We start from the raw sequence: 19442 nt of genomic DNA on the forward strand, positions 1-19442 counted from the left end.
GCATCTGCCAGGTCAGTAATGCTACAGCTACCCTCCTGGGTGCCCACCATTGTGTGCTGGCCTCAGCACACTCCTCTTTCAGTCCCTGCCTAGATCACCACACCCACCACCTGGGGTGTTGCCCTGCCTACAGCATAGGGGTGACGCACTGGCCTCCCGCACCGGGTGATGCGAACCCCAGTGATGCCACTGCAGTAGCCCAGTCCTATCAAGGACTTGGGAGTTGCCGTGAAAAGAATTCTATTTCATCACAGGACAACAACCAGATATGGGACGTAATCCTCTTTGTCAAGAACTCCTGGTGCTGCCACTGGTCACCACTAGTGACCAAAATCACATTTTGTAAAAATAATAACATCATGTTATGTATCAATCAATGTGTAATTTCATGCAGAATGCAATGAAAAAACTGCATTGAAATATCTTTATTCTATCAAAAGGTACAGCAAAAGAACCAGTGGGTGCGGGGCAATGGTAGATCACCACACCCAACACTTCTCCAATTCTTAGGATGTTCCTCTTCTCTTATTGGCTCCCTTCATTTACCCTGCCCTGTCTACTGACCCTACCTTGCCCTCCCAAAGATCAGAACAGTGCAGCCAATCACTCCCAGAGGCCCTTCACAGATTCAGCTCTTTGGTGATCAGCAGGCAAACAAATCAATCATTAGGCCAGTGGTATTCAAACTGAGGTGTCACAACGCCCCAGCCTGTGGGTCCTGGCCTCTGCCCCCTTAAGGGGTGGGGGCAGCCAGGAGACAGGAGGAAGGCAGCGGCGCAATCCACAGGATCGCACCGCTCAGGGGGCCTGCAGGGGCTTGGGTGCACTTGCCCAAGCCTCCTGTAGCCTCCCAGGGGTGCAGGGAGCCCTGCACAATCTTCGGCAGGGCTCCCCAGGTCAGGAAAAGTGAAAGCGGAGTGATCGCGCCCCACTCCGCAAAACTGGAAGCAGAGCACGATTGCTCCGCTTTCCCTTCTGACGGGGCTGCAGGGACTGGGGTGCACCCTCCAGTCCCTGCAGCAGCCTTCCCTGTGTGAGGGCAGCTCTGTGCAAGCGCCTGCAGGGCTCCCCAGGTCAGGGAAAGGGAGAGTGGGGTGATTGTGCTCCGCTTCTGCTTTTGCGGAGGCTCCACTCACTGTCGCCCTGCACATGCCTGATCTTGTCTGATCTCGGAAGCTAAGCAGGGTCAGGCCTGGTTAGTACTTGGATGGGAGACCTCCTGGGAATACCTGGTGCTGTAGGCTTATACCATAGTCTTTTGAGACTGAAGGTTGCCAACCAAAGCCACTAACCCTTTCCCTGACCTCAGGCACCCTGCAGGCGCTCCCCATACACAGGGACGGCTGCTGCAGGGACTGGTGAGTGTGTCCCAGTCCCTGCAGCCCCCTGAGTGATGCGATCCTGGGGATTGCATCGCTGCCTTCCCCTGCTGCTTCCTCCCCCACCCCTGCAAAGACTTACTGCGGATTTGAAACTGCGGATTTTTAAGGAAGGAAGGAAGACTAGTAGGTTCAACCTGTACTCTAGTAGCCCAGACCTATTTAGGACTTGGGAGTTAGCATGAAAAGGATTTAATTTCATCACAGGACAACAACTAGGTAGGGGACATAATGCACTTTGTCAAGAACACCTGGTGCTGCCTGTCCTTGTCGGCACTGTTGGCACCCTCCTCCTCTCTTGCCCCACCCTGACCCTGCTCTGATTTGGCCAGAATGCAGCATCTGCCAGGTCAATAATGCTACAGCTACCCTCCTGGGTGCCCACCATTGTGTGCTGGCCTCAGCACACTCCTCTTTCAGTCCCTGCATTAAGTCGAAACTGTTTCAGTTTTGCAGTGACAAAATCACCTCATGGCTGCCAGAAAAGCGTTCCAAGTTCCGAACGCGACAACTGAGAAGACCCTGTTCCTATCCCCTGGTTGCCACTTCCCACCTCAGCAGGCAGACAGGAAAAGGCATCTCAAGAACACCTCTGTAACCAGGCAGATTCACATGGGAGAAAATACACCTGACATGCGTATTAGAACTTGGCTTCCGGAAAAGTTGAACATTTTACAACATGCATGATGTGCGTCAGGGCAAACCTGAGAAGGCAACATCCCTATTTCCTGCCCAGGGATAGGGCCTTTGTCAAAGGTCAAACACACATGGAGCTTTCTCAAAAACATTTCATCCAGCACTTCAAAATGGGACTGCACTGTTCAGCAATCCTGCTGGAAGTGAACCAAACCCCAGTTCTGAATTTCATGGAAACAGAGAACCCAAGAGCTGTAGCAATGAGGAGAAGAGAAGGAAAAGGGTCTAAGCTGGGCTGATCAAAGTAGAACTCCACAGCTAAGAGAATGAGATGCTGGTGGTGGCAGAAGGCACTACAAGCACCCTAAATTCGTCCACTCCTGGATTTGAATGGCCTCCAAAACAAAGAAGCCACTTTTTCAAATCTGTAATCACTCCAACACAAAGCAGTGAATCGCTAAAACCTCCGTATTCTTCTCCAGAAGAAGTGCTGGACATCGCTCAGTGGTAGATCACATGCTTTGCATGCAAAACTATGGCATCCAGGACTGACTATGGAAACAAGCAGTATCACAACGGCTTTAGCAATCCTTTGGATCAGGCCTCTCTGTGCCCCTTGGGTGGCTCTAGTTAAACAGGGAGAGATGCAGAGGTCAACGCAGGTTTTGACCAAACAGCCGTGTCACTTAGAAGCACTTGAGGGCAGCCTAGAAGCCCATCCAAACTTGTTCTCTGCACTGTTGCAGAGCCCCTGAGCCCCAGTTGTCTCACCTTCACTTGCTAATGATCTGTCAGTGACAAAAAACCGACATTGGCTCCCTTGTCCACAGATCTCCACCTTCCCCTTCAGTGCAAAGTACCAGATCCATGTTTGAATTTGCATTTTGATGTTTCTGTGAAGGGACACCGCTTCTTCTGGAAGGCTTATCAGAGTTCTTCATAAAGAGAGTGATCCCTTGAATAGACAAGGGGTGAACATTCTGCACTTGAATGTTCCCAAAGTGTGCTCTGCTCAGGTGCAGAATGCACATTTTTAGTTATTACCTTTATCTTGCACCTGTCTTCAACCATGGAACTCAGCATACATGGAATTCCCAGGTCCAATGCTGAGCAGACCTAGGTCAGCCTGGCTTCAGCAAAGCTGCCTCTCTCATGTGCACTCAGACCATATGGTGCCCATAGATGACCACTCACAGAACGTAAGTGGCAGGGAAACCACCTGTTCTTATGCTTTACCAGGACTCTCCCCTCTTTCTCTTACTCAACTGAGACATACCTTTGCCAAAGTATCAGCAGAAAACTTGAACCCAAACCACCACAGATTTCCAGTGAAGGGAAGTCTAGGAGGGCCCGGAGGGTACAGTCTGGATTCCCAGAGTTGTTTCAGGAAGTGCAGAATCAGCCACGGAATCGGAATGATCAACAATACCAATTCCCACCAGATTGCCATGGCTCTTCTCTCTCTCTCTCTCTCTCTCTCTCTCTCTCTCTCTCTCTCTGTCTTCCTGTATCTGCACAGCTGGGCAGGCTGAATGCTCTTTCTGAAGCAGCTTCTCGTTTCATCAGAGGTATTGCTACTACTCCCTGTTTTCTTTTACTGACTCCTTATATAGTTCACTACTTATAATAAAGTATACAATAGATCTTATCTGACATCATAATTGGCTAATCTAGGAATGTGTTTGTTCTAGTATGTATTATACTTGTGTATGTCATCGTCATTGTTGGCAACCTTCAGTCTCGAAAGACTATGGTATCACGCTCTGAATTGTGGTTCTGGGACAGCGTCTAGTGTGGCTGAAAAGGCCGATTCGGGAGTGACAATCCCTTCCACACTGGGAGCAAGTGCAGTCTGTCCCTGGTCTGACTCCATGGCTATGCGCCTTCCTACTTTGCCTCTTTGCCTCGGTCTGTTGGCCAAGAGTCGCTTCACTGGGAAAACAGTGCTGGGAAAACTGGGAAAGGCCATGCTGCACAGCCTGCCTCCAAGCAGGCCGCTCAGAGGCCAGGGTTTCCCACCTGTTGAGGTCCACTCCTAAGGCCTTCAGATCCCTCCTGCAGATGTCTTTGTATCGCAGCTGTGGTCTACCTGTAGGGCACTTTCCCTGCATGAGTTCTCCATAGAGGAGATCCTTTGGGATCCAGCCATCATCCACTCTCATGACATGACCGAGCCAACGCAGGCGTCTCTGTTTCAGCAGTGCATACATGCTAGGGATTCCAGCTTTTTCCAGGACTGTGTTGTTTGGAACTTTGTCCTGCCAGGTGATGCCGAGGATGCGTCGGAGGCAGCGCATGTGCAAAGCGTTCAGTTTCCTCTCCTGTTGTGAGCGAAGAGTCCATGACTCGCTGCAGTATAGAGGTGTACTCAGGACGCAAGCTCTGTAGACCTGGATCTTGGTATGTTCTGTCAGCTTCTTGTTGGACCAGACTCTCTTTGTGAGTCTGGAAAACGTGGTAGCTGCTTTACCGATGCGTTTGTTTAGCTCACTATTGAGAGAAAGAGTGTCGGAGATCATTGAGCCAAGGTACACAAAGTCATGGACAACCTCCAGTTCATGCGCAGAGATTGTAATGCAGGGAAGTGAGCCCACATCCTGTGTTTTCTTCGTACGTAGGGCTAATACTGTTAAGCCATTGAGACCCAATCCTATCCAACTTTCCAGCACTGATGCAACTGTGTTAGTGGGGTGTGTGCTGCATCCTGGGGCAGTGGGGGCTGTCACATAGGCATCCTCAAGGCTGAATTGCTGGAAAGTTGGAAAGGGTTGGGCCTCAATGGAACAAGATTGGTGATCTGGATCGATGTATTGAAAGCACAGAGATAGCATCCTGGTAATATCTATGATGCTTTGATAGAGATCTTTGATGACATGAACCTTTTAGGTTCACCATTCACCCCCCAGTGGTCCACCAAAGCATCCTTCGGGCACTGAGACTCAGCATCAACTGGCGATGGCCTTCCACCAGTGCTGGGTGTCTCCAGCTGGTGGGAAAGTGCTTTACAGCACTTTTATGACAACCACCAACAGAAGTGGAGCCAGAGCACCGGCGTGTGCCCGTTAGGATCAGGACCTGAGATTGCAAATGAGCCAGACATACAACCAAACTATGAGACAGAACAAATTAGGAAAAGGAGAACAACCAGTTTGAGTGTGTAGCCCCAGAAGAGGCACTGCAAAGTCCAAGCTTGAAATTCAAAAAGGTTTCTACTATGCTGTCTATGCTATTAAGCTCTCTGTTGAAGAGAGATTCTATCAGCTCCAATACAATTCCCCATTTGGCTTCCTATTCTATATATACAGCAGCAACAAAAAATCTCCTGAAGATGTACTTCAGGCTTGCTAGAATTTGGAAAAATTGCTGATGCACAATGGAGAGAAAGATACTGATGCTGAGGATCCAAGCTGTGAACCTGCAGCAATGAAGACTTCCAGAGTCGATGCCGCCACGAGGAGAACTTTCCATACTACGTAAAAGTCCTGGATAATGTGCCGAGTGTTTCTGCTGCTGAGAGTCCTTCTCATGCTTCCAGTGTCAGTGGCAAGAGGTGAACGCAGTTCCTCAAAGCTCAAACTTGGCTTCTGTATCAGCGGAACATGCCAAAGCCTCAGCACTTGACCTGAAGGAATCAGGAATATTTTGTGCAGCTGGGCCAAAAGCAGCCACAGCAGTGCAACGGCAGCCCATCGATGCTCCCCAGCACCAGCGAGTCTGTGTGGCGGGTGGGTGGTCGGGTGGGAGGGAAGCAGGGGGTGGGTAGAACTGGGCAGGGAGGGGGAGGAATGAGGAGGAGAACGGGGGAGGGCTGGATCAAGACTGGGAGTGGAGCAGTATCTGTGGCAGTGGCACCACCGCTATGCTATCCCCTTCACGGCTTTGATCCCCAGGCCCAGGTCCTCTTGGACTTGCACCAGCTATACAGCTGATGCAGGTCTGAGTCGATCCAACTGGACTGTGAGATCTTACCCCGGGCGAGGGAGCAAATATTCCCTTACCGTGAGGAGGTCTTCGCTGCTCAAAACACCCCTGCAAGATGCAGTGAGCCCCCCATTGAGAGTTAGTAGGATGGGGCTACAAGACGGAGTTCCTTTTCACATCAGTTCTGCATATGTGGGTTCTTGTTCCACCCCCACAAGTAAACTAATGCACATAAGCGGCAGGCCACGTTATTAATTAATTTAATATTAATGCATGCAAGGTGTTAATTTCATTGGGCACAAGTATATGAAAATGAGATAAGCTGCCATTTACCAACGATTGTAAGAGGATGAGCTCTGATGACACTCCCAGCGCAATTATTGCTCACGCACAGCAGTGGAGTCAGGGCCAGGCAGGCCGCGCCCTGGTCAAGTGTCCGTGTGCTGATCAGTCTGCAGTTACTGTTCCTTTTCAGGGTAAAGGAATTTCTCCACACCTTTGGAAGTGGCTGTGATTAAGCAGTTACTAAAGACATCCACACTGGATGCACTGACTGGGCACATTTCAAACTAGAGTTTAAATTCACCTTTTGCCTTTGAAATCGGGAAGACTTCGCAAAGGTAGCAGAAGGTCAACTGCAGGTAGCCTTTGATTATGCAGATTACTTTTAACCTCATCATTCCCATTCCTGGGCTGGTTTGGGAACTGAAGCTGCCTTGCTGGGTTGGGAGAAGGACAGAGGAGTCTGACTTGCTAATTCTCCTGGAATTCTGTAACCGTTGCTACCAACTCTGCTGAATGGGGACCCTTCACTCAACTAGAGAACCCTGTTTCTGTGTAAGATGTCACTGGTTAGGGTGGCTGGGATGCGGATCTTCACCCCTCCCTTTGCCACCAGCACCTCCACAGCAGCAACTTGGCTGAGATGTGGATTGGAGCAAGGAGATTCCCTGGTGCAGAGAGTCTAGTCCCGGTAAAACAATAGCCACATGGCATCCTCCTTGCCAGTGGAGAAGTCCACACACTGACCTTGCCTGTGGGAAGATCCAGGGCCTGACCTATTTCCTGATTTCCTTATTTTTATTATTTTATTTATTTATTTATTTATTACAGTTACAGGTGAGGAAATTAGGTTAAACATGGGGATATTTCCTGATTTCCTGCCTCTGATCAGCAGTAAGATCTGAAGCCAGGAACTGTCATGAAATTGGCAGAACAATGTGAATGTGGCTGTGTTCATTACAGTCCTGAACAAAGCTTATCTGTCCATTGCTGATTGTCCCTCCAGCATCCACTGGAGGTGAATGGGGAAAATGCAACCATGTGAATGGTTTTCTGGGCAGGAACCATTGTCTAGGCCAGGTGTAGGCAACCTATGGCCCAGGAGCTTGAGGTGGTCCACATCTGACGCATTGTGTTCCGGGTTTTTTAATGTCTGTAATCTGACATAGAACTGGCGCTACTTTTCAGAGGCTGTTCTCCTAACATAACTTTTCACTGGTCACAGAGACCATGAAAGAGAAAACCAGGGTGCTTTGAGTGATCATGGGTGCAGTCACACTCCCACTTCTGTGTTGCAAGTGTTTTGTGCAGGGGCCCTTCCATCATGGGTGCAGTAACCGTGAAGTTCCTGGGAAGGCACCCTCCCCTCTGTCCTTTTGCAGCACAGACAGACATATATTTAATTATTTTCTCACAGTATTTGCAAAGCCAGGTAATATGGTGGTTCTGGTTGGAGACCCGGAAGATCCGGGTTCAAATCCCTACTCAGCCATGAAGCTTCCTGGGTGACCTTGGGCCAGTCACTCTCTCTCAGCCTCATCTACCTGACAGGGGTAAGAGGGAAGGAACCATGTACAGAAGCATGAGGTGCTTGGAGAAAGGGAGGTATAAAAATAAGGAAGAAAGAATGACTAGTAGGTTCAACCTGTACTCTAGTAGCCCAGACCTATTTAGGACTTGGGAGTTAGCATGAAAAGGATTTAATTTCATCACAGGACAACAACCAGATAGGGGACGTAATCCTCTTTGTCAAGAACTCCTGGTGCTGCCTGTCCTTGTCGGCATTGTTGGCACACTCCTCCTCCTCTCTTGCCCCATCCTGACCCTGCTCTGATTTGGTCAGAATGCAGCATCTGCCAGGTCAGTAATGCTACAGCTACCCTCCTGGGTGCCCACCATTGTGTGCTGGCCTCAGCACACTCCTCTTTCAGTCCCTGCCTAGATCACCACACCCACCACCTGGGGTGTTGCCCTGCCTACAGCATAGGGGTGACGCACTGGCCTCCCGCACCGGGTGATGCGAACCCCAGTGATGCCACTGCAGTAGCCCAGTCCTATCAAGGACTTGGGAGTTGCCGTGAAAAGAATTCTATTTCATCACAGGACAACAACCAGATATGGGACGTAATCCTCTTTGTCAAGAACTCCTGGTGCTGCCACTGGTCACCACTAGTGACCAAAATCACATTTTGTAAAAATAATAACATCATGTTATGTATCAATCAATGTGTAATTTCATGCAGAATGCAATGAAAAAACTGCATTGAAATATCTTTATTCTATCAAAAGGTACAGCAAAAGAACCAGTGGGTGCGGGGCAATGGTAGATCACCACACCCAACACTTCTCCAATTCTTAGGATGTTCCTCTTCTCTTATTGGCTCCCTTCATTTACCCTGCCCTGTCTACTGACCCTACCTTGCCCTCCCAAAGATCAGAACAGTGCAGCCAATCACTCCCAGAGGCCCTTCACAGATTCAGCTCTTTGGTGATCAGCAGGCAAACAAATCAATCATTAGGCCAGTGGTATTCAAACTGAGGTGTCGCAACGCCCCAGCCTGTGGGTCCTGGCCTCTGCCCCCTTAAGGGGCGGGGGCAGACAGGAGACAGGGGGAAGGCAGCGGCGCAATCCACAGGATCGCACCGCTCAGGGGGCCTGCAGGGGCTTGGATGCACTTGCCCAAGCCTCCTGTAGCCTCCCAGGGGTGCGGGGAGCCCTGCACCACCTTCGGCAGGGCTCCCCAGGTCAGGAAAAGTGAAAGCGGAGTGATCGCGCCCCACTCCGCAAAACTGGAAGCAGAGCACGATTGCTCCGCTTTCCCTTCTGACGGGGCTGCAGGGACTGGGGTGCACCCTCCAGTCCCTGCAGCAGCCTTCCCTGTGTGAGGGCAGCTCTGTGCAAGCGCCTGCAGGGCTCCCCAGGTCAGGGAAAGGGAGAGTGGGGTGATTGTGCTCCGCTTCTGCTTTTGCGGAGGCTCCACTCACTGTCGCCCTGCACATGCCTGATCTTGTCTGATCTCGGAAGCTAAGCAGGGTCAGGCCTGGTTAGTACTTGGATGGGAGACCTCCTGGGAATACCTGGTGCTGTAGGCTTATACCATAGTCTTTTGAGACTGAAGGTTGCCAACCAAAGCCACTATCCCTTTCCCTGACCTCAGGCACCCTGCAGGCGCTCCCCATACACAGGGACGGCTGCTGCAGGGACTGGTGAGTGTGTCCCAGTCCCTGCAGCCCCCTGAGTGATGCGATCCTGGGGATTGCATCGCTGCCTTCCCCTGCTGCTTCCTCCCCCACCCCTGCAAAGACTTACTGCGGATTTGAAACTGCGGATTTTTAAGGAAGGAAGGAAGACTAGTAGGTTCAACCTGTACTCTAGTAGCCCAGACCTATTTAGGACTTGGGAGTTAGCATGAAAAGGATTTAATTTCATCACAGGACAACAACCAGGTAGGGGACGTAATGCTCTTTGTCAAGAACACCTGGTGCTGCCTGTCCTTGTCGGCATTGTTGGCACCCTCCTCCTCTCTTGCCCCACCCTGACCCTGCTCTGATTTGGCCAGAATGCAGCATCTGCCAGGTCAATAATGCTACAGCTACCCTCCTGGGTGCCCACCATTGTGTGCTGGCCTCAGCACACTCCTCTTTCAGTCCCTGCATTAAGTCGAAACTGTTTCAGTTTTGCAGTGACAAAATCACCTCATGGCTGCCAGAAAAGCGTTCCAAGTTCCGAACGCGACAACTGAGAAGACCCTGTTCCTATCCCCTGGTTGCCACTTCCCACCTCAGCAGGCAGACAGGAAAAGGCATCTCAAGAACACCTCTGTAACCAGGCAGATTCACATGGGAGAAAATGCACCTGACATGCGTATTAGAACTTGGCTTCCGGAAAAGTTGAACATTTTACAACATGCATGATGTGCGTCAGGGCAAACCTGAGAAGCCAACATCCCTATTTCCTGCCCAGGGATAGGGCTTTTGTCAAAGGTCAAACACACATGAAGCTTTCTCAAAAACATTTCATCCAGCACTTCAAAATGGGACTGCACTGTTCAGCAATCCTGCTGGAAGTGAACCAAACCCCAGTTCTGAATTTCATGGAAACAGAGAACCCAAGAGCTGTAGCAATGAGGAGAACAGAAGGAAAAGGGTCTAAGCTGGGCTGATCAAAGTAGAACTCCACAGCTAAGAGAATGAGATGCTGGTGGTGGCAGAAGGCACTACAAGCACCCTAAATTTGTCCACTCCTGGATTTGAATGGCCTCCAAAACAAAGAAGCCACTTTTTCAAATCTGTAATCACTCCAACACAAAGCAGTGAATCGCTAAAACCTCCGTATTCTTCTCCAGAAGAAGTGCTGGACATCGCTCAGTGGTAGATCACATGCTTTGCATGCAAAACTATGGCATCCAGGACTGACTATGGAAACAAGCAGTATCACAACGGCTTTAGCAATCCTTTGGATCAGGCCTCTCTGTGCCCCTTGGGTGGCTCTAGTTAAACAGGGAGAGATGCAGAGGTCAACGCAGGTTTTGACCAAACAGCCGTGTCACTTAGAAGCACTTGAGGGCAGCCTAGAAGCCCATCCAAACTTGTTCTCTGCACTGTTGCAGAGCCCCTGAGCCCCAGTTGTCTCACCTTCACTTGCTAATGATCTGTCAGTGACAAAAAACCGACTTTGGCTCCCTTGTCCACAGATCTCCACCTTCCCCTTCAGTGCAAAGTACCAGGTCCATGTTTGGATTTGCATTTTGATGTTTCTGTGAAGGGACACCGCTTCTTCTGGAAGGCTTATCAGAGTTCTTCATAAAGAGAGTGATCCCTTGAATAGACAAGGGGTGAACATTCTGCACTTGAATGTTCCCAAAGTGTGCTCTGCTCAGGTGCAGAATGCACATTTTTAGTTATTACCTTTATCTTGCACCTGTCTTCAACCATGGAACTCAGCATACATGGAATTCCCAGGTTCAATCCTGAGCAGACCTAGGTCAGCCTGGCTTCAGCAAAGCTGCCTCTCTCATGTGCACTCAGACCATATGGTGCCCATAGATGACCACTCAGAGAACGTAAGTGGCAGGGAAACCACCTGTTCTTATGCTTTACCAGGACTCTCCCCTCTTTCTCTTACTCGGAATGATCAACAATACCAATTCCCACCAGATTGCCATGGCTCCTCTCTCTCTCTCTCTCTCTCTCTCTCTCTCTCTCTCTCTCTCTCTCTCTGTCTTCCTGTATCTGCACAGCTGGGCAGGCTGAATGCTCTTTCTGAAGCAGCTTCTCGTTTCGTCAGAGGTATTGCTACTACTCCCTGTTTTCTTTTACTGACTCCTTATATAGTTCACTGCTTATAATAAAGTATACAATAGATCTTACCTGACACCATAAACTGATTTAGGAATGTGTTTGTTCTAGTATGTATTATACTTGTGTATGTCATCGTACGTAGGGCTAATACTGGTATGTGATATTGTAAGAATTGAGAGGGTTTAAAATCCAAGGCATAAGCCAATCCTGGACTAGCACAGACTTCTTTAAGTGCCATATATATTCTAACATATTACTTACATATTCACAAAATGATCTGGAGCTGAGGGTAAGCAGTGAGGTGGCCCAGCTGGTAGAGGACACCAAACTCTTCAGAGTGGTAAAAACCAAAAGGACTCTCCATACTGATGAATGGGCCAGCAAATGAAAAATGTGGCTCACTGTCAATAAGTGGAGAGTGATGCACACTGGGGCAAAAAATTCCAACTTCGCATACACACTGATATGGTCTGAGCTGTTGGTGACAAAGAAATCGTGGTGTTGTAGCGGATTGCTCAGTGAGACAGCTGTCCCAGTGTACAACAGCAGTGACAAAGCAATTTCCATGTTAGGAGTCAATGAGATTGAGAGATTGAAAAGAAGACTGTATTGCCCCAATACACAAGCCGGTACTATCATCAGGCCAACTAGGAAGCTGCCTAGGGCACAAGCCTCAGGGGTGAACTTTGAGGGATGCAGTTTTGTACAGATTAGTTCTTTTAACCCAGGTTAAAAAAGCAACAGATAATTTATACTATTTTATTTTAAGATAAATGCAACAGAGTGCTATGGAATATAATTAATTAGAAAGCCATGAAAAACTTGTATATGCTGTTTTTCATGTTACTGGATACGTTATGTTATGTAGTCACTGAGTGAGTAACAGGGTGTTGGTGCAATTTGGGGGTATTTTTGTTGTACAGTATCTTATAAACTTCTGATCCTATTCTACTTTTGAACTTGGTAGGCTGTGATGCTGTGTTGCCTGGAAGCAAGAACTTTCTTCAGTTTGATTCAACAGATCTATAATTATTTCTCTTCATCAGAGCACAAGCCTAACCAGATCTACTCAGAAGTAAGCTCTATTTTGTTCAATGGGGCTTACTCTCAGGAAAATGAAGTTAGGATTGCAGCCTCAGTGTTGGCAAATCCTAACTAACCATATGTTAGACTTGGGCATAACTGTTAAGCCATTGAGACCCAATCCTATCCAACTTTCCACCACTGATGCAACTGTGTCAGTGGGGTGTGTGCTGCATCCTGGGGCAGTGAGGGCAGTCACAGAGGCATCCTCAAGGCTGCATTGCAGCTGCATCGGTGCTGGAAAGTTGGAAAGGGTTGGGCCCTCAATGGAACAAGATGGGTGATCTGGATCGATGTATTGAAAGCACAGAGATAGCATCCTGGTAATATCTATGATTACCAGGATCTTTGAGACACGATGAGATCTTTGATTACATGAACCTTTTAGGTTCACCACTCACCCCCAGTGCTCCACCAAAGCATCCTTCGGGCACTGAGACTCAGCATCAACTGGCGATGGCCTTCCACCAGTGCTGGGTGTCTCCAGCTGGTGGGAAAGTGTCTTACAGCACTTTTATGACAACCACCAACAGAAGTGGGGCCAGAGCACCGGTGGTGCGCCAGTTAGGATCAGGACCTGAGATTGCAAATGAGCCAGACATACAACCAAACTATGAGACAGAACAAATTAGGAAAAGGAGAACAACCAGTTTGAGTGTGTAGCCCCAGAAGAGGCACTGCAAGGTCCAAGCTTGAAATTCAGAAAGGTTTCTACTATGCTGTCTATGCTACTAAGCTCTCTGTTGAAGAGAGATTCTATCAGCTCCAATACAATTCCCTATTTGGCTTCCTATTCTATATATACTGCATCAACAAAAAATCTCCTGAAGATGTACTTCAGGCTTGCTAGAATTTGGAAAAATTGCTGATGCACAATGGAGAGAAAGATACTGATGCTGAGGATCCAAGCTGTGAACCTGCAGCAATGAAACTTCCAGAGTCGATGCCGCCATGAGGAGAACTTTCCATACTACGTAAAAGTCCTGGATAATGTGCCGAGTGTTTCTGCTGCTCTGAGGGTCCTTCTCACGCTTCCAGTGTCAGTGGCAAGGGGTGAACGCAGTTCCTCAAAGCTCAAACTTGGCTTCTGTATCAGCGGAACATGCCAAAGCCTCAGCACTTGACCTGAAGGAATCAGGAATGTTTTGTGCAGCTGGGCCAAAAGCAGCCACAGCAGTGCAACGGCAGCCCGTCCATGCTCCCCAGCACCAGTGAGTCTGTGTGACAGGTGGGTGGTCAGGTGGGAGGGAAGCAGGGGGTGGGTAGAACTGGGCAGGGAGGGGGAGGAATGAGGAGGAGAACGGGGGAGGGCTGGATCAAGACTGGGAGTGGAGCAGTATCTGTGGCAGTGGCATCACCGCTATGCTATCCCCTTCACAGCTTTGATCCCCAGGCCCAGGTCCACCTGGACTTGCACCAGCTATACAGCTGATGCAGGTCTGAGTCGATCCAACTGGACTGTGAGATCTTACCCCGGGCGAGGGAGCAAATATTCCCTTACCGTGAGGAGGTCTTCGCTGCTCAAAACACCCCTGCAAGATGCAGTGAGCCCCCCATTGAGAGTTAGTAGGATGGGGCTACAAGACGGAGTTCCTTTCCACATCAGTTCTGCATATGTGGGTTCTTGTTCCACCCCCACAAGTAAACTAATGCACATAAGCGGCAGACCAAGGTATTAATTAATTTAATATTAATGCATGCAAGGTATTAATTTCATTGGGCACAAGTATATGAAACTGAGATACGCTGCCATTTACCAACCATTGTAAGAGTTACTTAGGATGAGCTCTGAAGACACTCCCAGGGCAATTATTGCTCACACACAGCAGTGGAGTCAGGGCCAGGCAGGCCACGCCCTGGTCAAGTGTCCGTGTGCTGATCGGTCTGCAGTTACTGTTCCTTTTCAGGGTAAAGGAATTTCTCCACACCTTTGGAAGTGGCTGTGATGTACTTGGATGGGAGACCGCCTGGGAATACCAGGTGCTGTAGGCCTATACCATAGTCTTTCGAGACTGAAGGTTGCCAACCAAGCAAGCAAAGACATCCACACTGGATGCACTGACTGGGCACATTTCAAACTAGAGTCTAAATTCACCTTTTGCCTTTGAAATCGGGAAGACTTCGCAAAGGTAGCAGAAGGTCAACTGCAGGTAGCCTTTGATTATGCAGATTACTTTTAACCTCATCATTCCCATTCCTGGGCTGGTTTGGGAACTGAAGCTGCCTTGCTGGGTTGGGAGAAGGACAGAGGAGTCTGACTTGCTAATTCTCCTGGAATTCTGCAACCGTTGCTACCAACTCTGCTGAATGGGGCCCCTTCACTCAACTAGAGAAGTGAACTTCCAGCGCTGTCTGGAAGCAGTGAGGATCTGGATGGGGGCTAACAAGCTGAAATTAAATCCGGATAAGACAGAGGCTCTCCTGGTTTGGAAATCCTCGATGCAGGTGCTGGATTATCAGCTTGCTCTGAATGGGGTTGCACTCCCTCTGAAGGAGCAGGTCCGCAGCTTGGGGGTCCACCTGGACTCGCAGCTGCTCCTGGATTCCCAGGTGGCGGCTGTGGCTAGGGGGGCCTTTGCTCAGCTTCGGCTGGTGCGCCAGCTGCGTCCGTACTTGGATCGTGCAGACCTGGCCACGGTGATCCATGCTACGGTGACATCGAGGTTAGATTATTGTAACGCGCTTTATGTGGGGCTGCCCCTGAAGACGGTTCGGAAACTGCAATTAGTGCAGAATGCGGCGGCCCGTGTGGTCACTGGAGCTAGGTGGTTTGACTCTGTCAGCCCGCTTCTCCGGGGGCTACATTGGCTGCCCATTCGTTTCCGGGCCCAATTCAAGGTGCTGGTTTTGACCTTTAAAGCCCTATACTGCTCTGGGCCAGGATATCTTAGAGACCGCCTACTCCCGTACAATCCGGCTCGTCCTCTCAGGTCATCAGAGAAGGCCTTCTTACAAGTGCCGCCGCCTAAGGAGGTACGTGGGGCGGCGGCAAGAAATAGGGCCTTCTCAGTAGTGGCACCAACGTTGTGGAACTCCCTTCCCCTTGACTTGAGAATGGCTCCCTCTCTTGAGTCCTTTCGGCGAGGCCTGAAGACCTTGTTGTTTAACCAAGCCTTCTGACGTTCTGGCCTTTTTAACATCTTTTATATATCTTTTAGTTGCTTTTTTACAGATTCCTCTAAGAACTGCTGTTTTATGCTCTTTTATTCTGACTCTTCTGACTACTGTTTTTATGGGTTCTGCTAATGTGTTTTTTAATATGTTTTTATCTGTGAAATTATGTTTTAATTTGTTTTATATGTTGTTAGCCGCCCTGGGTCCCTTTTTGGGAGAAGGGCGGGATAAAAATAAAGTTTTATTATTATTATTATTATTATAGAGAACCCTGTTTCTGTGTAAGATGTCACTGGTTAGGGTGGCTGGGATGCGGATCTTCACCCCTCCCTTTGCCACCAGCACCTCCACAGCAGCAACTTGGCTGAGATGTGGATTGGAGCAAGGAGATTCCCTGGTGCAGAGAGTCTAGTCCCGGTAAAACAATAGCCACATGGCATCCTCCTTGCCAGTGGAGAAGTCCACACACTGACCTTGCCTGTGGGAAGATCCAGGGCCTGACCTATTTCCTGATTTCCTTTTTTTTTATTTTTATTATTTTATTTATTTATTAGAGTTACAGGTGAGGAAATTAGGTTAGACATGGGGATATTTCCTGATTTCCTGCCTCTGATCAGCAGTAAGATCTGAAGCCAGGAACTGTCATGAAATTGGCAGAACAATGTGAATGTGGGCGTGTTCATTACAGTCCTGAACAAAGCTTATCTGTCCATTGCTGATTGTCCCTCCAGCATCCACTGGAGGTGAATGGGGAAAATGCAACCATGTGAATGGTTTTCTGGGCAGGAACCATTGTCTAGGCCAGGGGCAGGCAACCTTTGGCCCAGGAGCTTGAGGCGGTCCACTGCCATCCTCCTCCTTGCAGTGTCCAATTGTAGCAGAGCAATGGGTAACATTTTTCCCTAGGACGTGGTTGAGGGCAGTGGTACTGAGACTCCACAAGGCTGGGCAGGTGGCTCTGCCATTGGCTATTCAGCACGGGGCACACTGGGTGCAAGGCTTCACTGCCTGTGCCAGCAATGGAGTACAATGGGATTGCCATGCTGGGCAACAAGTCAGCCGCAGCAGGGAGTGTGGGCTGGGGGGAGTGCCGGTGGCCTCACAGACGTTCTGGAATGGTTGGTCATGTATGTGACAAGCCGTATATGATGAGCAATGTATAAATCTTGGGATTTGTGTGGCTCTTGTGCCAGGGTGCCCACAGTTTCTCCCTTTGGCTCCATCGCCAGCGTGGAGTAGGAAGATCAGGTCTACATCCACCTCATCCCCTTCTTCATGGCCACATCAGGCTAGGTTGCTGCCTGCTGCTCAAGCTTCATGTGCTCACCATCACTGTTCCCCCCAACGTGCATGGCCAAGTGGCTGCACACCTCCAAGCCGGCAAGGCAAGGAGCAAAACCCTAAGCCACACCAGGGCACAGCAGCCAGCCTTAAGCTGTCAGAACATCCAGGGTGCAGAATGTTTCTTCAGTAGGATACTGCTAGTGGAGCAACCCTGAAGGGGCAACATCAGAGAGAGGGTCACTTTGCGTTAGGGTGGGTCTTTTAGAATATTTATCCTGCAAGCTATTTTGCATCCACCTGAAGTTACTGCCTTAAGTCATCTGGGTTGTGAACAACATGCAACTGAAACCATCAACTCTCTTTCCCCTTTTCATCCAAGCCAAGTAAGAGCAAGGAGATCCTGAACTTGGAGTTACTAGTGGACTGGATGTAGATGTGGGTCTTGTTGGAGTTGATGCAACTTCGTCTGTCCAGAGGGGGCAGGATGCTGTCCAGAAGGTGTCAAGCTATGGCCCAGTGACTCTGACCTTTCTACCTGTTCTCTCTGTGATCCTTGTGGGGTGCGGCCCTAACCCTTTATCCTTCCCTTCTCCTCTGAGCACTTCCTCTTGTCCTCTGACCTGTTAAGATGGGCACACCAGGACTCTGATGCCCAGTCCACCTTGAGCACAAGGCATGCAGGGCGAGGCAGCTCCAGGGCCTTGTTATCTCTAAGTGTTAGCTGAACCTCTGATCCTAATCAGATGCTGTAAATATACACTCAATGGAACTGTAAGTAAATAACTTCTTTTTTGCAACTTTAACAAGCCATTGCCTCTTTGTCTTAATTTAACTGATTAGCAGTCAGCCGGGTGAGGGAGGTTCCCTGGGGTGACACCCAAAAGGGGGTCTGCTGTTTTGTTTTGTTTTTAATTTTTTTATTGACGTATAATTTTAATGTATACATTCCACTTATATTTACATAATCATACATCAACAATCTTTTTTCCCCTCTTTTTTCCTCCCCCCTTGAAGAGTGACCATTAACATTAAGTATTTATATCTGCAGCCTAACATTTTCCCAGAAAGCTCCAGCTTAAGGTTACATAATTCCTCCACCTTTTCAAATATCAAGTGACAAAAATCAATTACCTTAGAACACACAGCCCGTCATGGGACTGACAACATATAACAACATTCTTATGTACTCTGTGCCCTGTGAAACAGCCTTTTCAGCCACACTAGATGCTATTCCAGAACCACCATTCAGAGCGCGATACCAGAGTCTTTCGAGACTGAAGGTTGCCAACATGTGCCCTTCCCAGGTATAGGGCCTCATGAACCACCTAGAGCCTGCCTCCTGACTGTCAATCCCCCCCACCAGTCCTTCCTCCATTATCTGACGTTCTACGTTGAGCTGCTAAGATTCACGCCATCCAGAACTTCTCCACTCTTTCAAACTTCAGGCAGATCTTTGGTGACAAAAGCAGAATTCTTCCTTGCTGGCTACTTATGCAAATAGGGGATCTGTACTTCAATGTATAAAACTAATTCTATACCTTTCAAAGTCAAAAAAATAAACTTTGTGCTGAATACACACTTGGGAAACATCATACAGTTTCTCAATTTAAAGCAGATTGTGAATTCTCTCTTAAACGGCTGCAGAAAAGCTAAAAGTTACAGGTTTGGAGGATCAGTGGTGGAATTTCTTGGGGAGCAACCTGGAATGATGATCAACAAACTGAGGGAGTTGCTTGGCTCACAGCAGGTGGAAACTTCTAAACCCGGCCTGCCCCCCCACCCCTGAGGAAATGCAGATAAAAAGGGCTGCTTGCTGTATTCAAGGAGCTGTGCAGCAAAATCAGGGACGCAAGCCAGACTTCTCCCTTTCCCTTCATCTTGGCACCCAGGGACAATGATCCTGTGAGGAAACAGCCCCGGCGTTGGCAGAGCTGCCCGTCTGGCACAAGGGGGTGGGAGGACTGACCTCCTGGTGTGGAGCCTTCTGGCAAAGCAGCGGACACAGCGAACGTGAGAGGCCGCTCGCAGCCTCCTCTCCTCCGCCCCTTTCCGAGAAGCAGGCTCTGCGTGGGGAGGAAGAGGGAGGCGGGTGTGGTTCGGCTTGCCTAGGCCCACCCCGGACCAGACCAGCACTTGTCAGACTCCAGGCAGGCAGCGGAGAGGGACGTTCGCCTGCCGCTGCCTCCTCGCAAGCCTCCTGTCCTGACTCCACGCACTGCGGGCGGCGCCTCCCGGAGAACTTCCTGTTCCGGAGGAGGAAGGACATGGGCCGCCCCTCTGCTCAAAGCCGGCCCCTCCCGCCTTCTGAGGGGGCGCGGCAGGCACGCGAGGGGAGCTCGGAGACTCCTGCCTTCTGCACGGAGGGCTGCAGGAATGTCCTGGCACTGCGCGAGCCTCGCGCGCACGGGCGGCGCCACTGGCCCTTCAGAAGGAGGCGCAGGC

At 49.5% G+C, this 19442-nt stretch overlaps 1 protein-coding gene and 2 pseudogenes across 1 annotated transcript in view; 2 read left to right on the forward strand and 1 right to left on the reverse strand.

Annotated features, from left to right (window-relative positions):
* The window catches only part of LOC136645974 (cytochrome P450 2J2-like), a 249571-nt gene extending 230276 nt beyond the window's left edge, over positions 1-19295 (reverse strand). The window contains exon 1 of the mRNA XM_066622455.1: positions 18967-19295. Coding sequence (XP_066478552.1) covers positions 18967-19266 — 300 coding nt within the window. The 5' untranslated portion in view covers positions 19267-19295. The remainder of the gene's footprint in view (positions 1-18966) is intronic.
* On the forward strand, positions 1125-1244 carry LOC136646493 (5S ribosomal RNA; annotated as a pseudogene).
* LOC136646494 (5S ribosomal RNA) lies at positions 9192-9311 on the forward strand (annotated as a pseudogene).
* Positions 19296-19442: the final 147 nt, after the last annotated feature.

This window comes from Tiliqua scincoides, chromosome 3 (assembly GCF_035046505.1).
Source record: "Tiliqua scincoides isolate rTilSci1 chromosome 3, rTilSci1.hap2, whole genome shotgun sequence".
Classification (NCBI taxonomy): Eukaryota; Metazoa; Chordata; class Lepidosauria; order Squamata; family Scincidae; genus Tiliqua; species Tiliqua scincoides.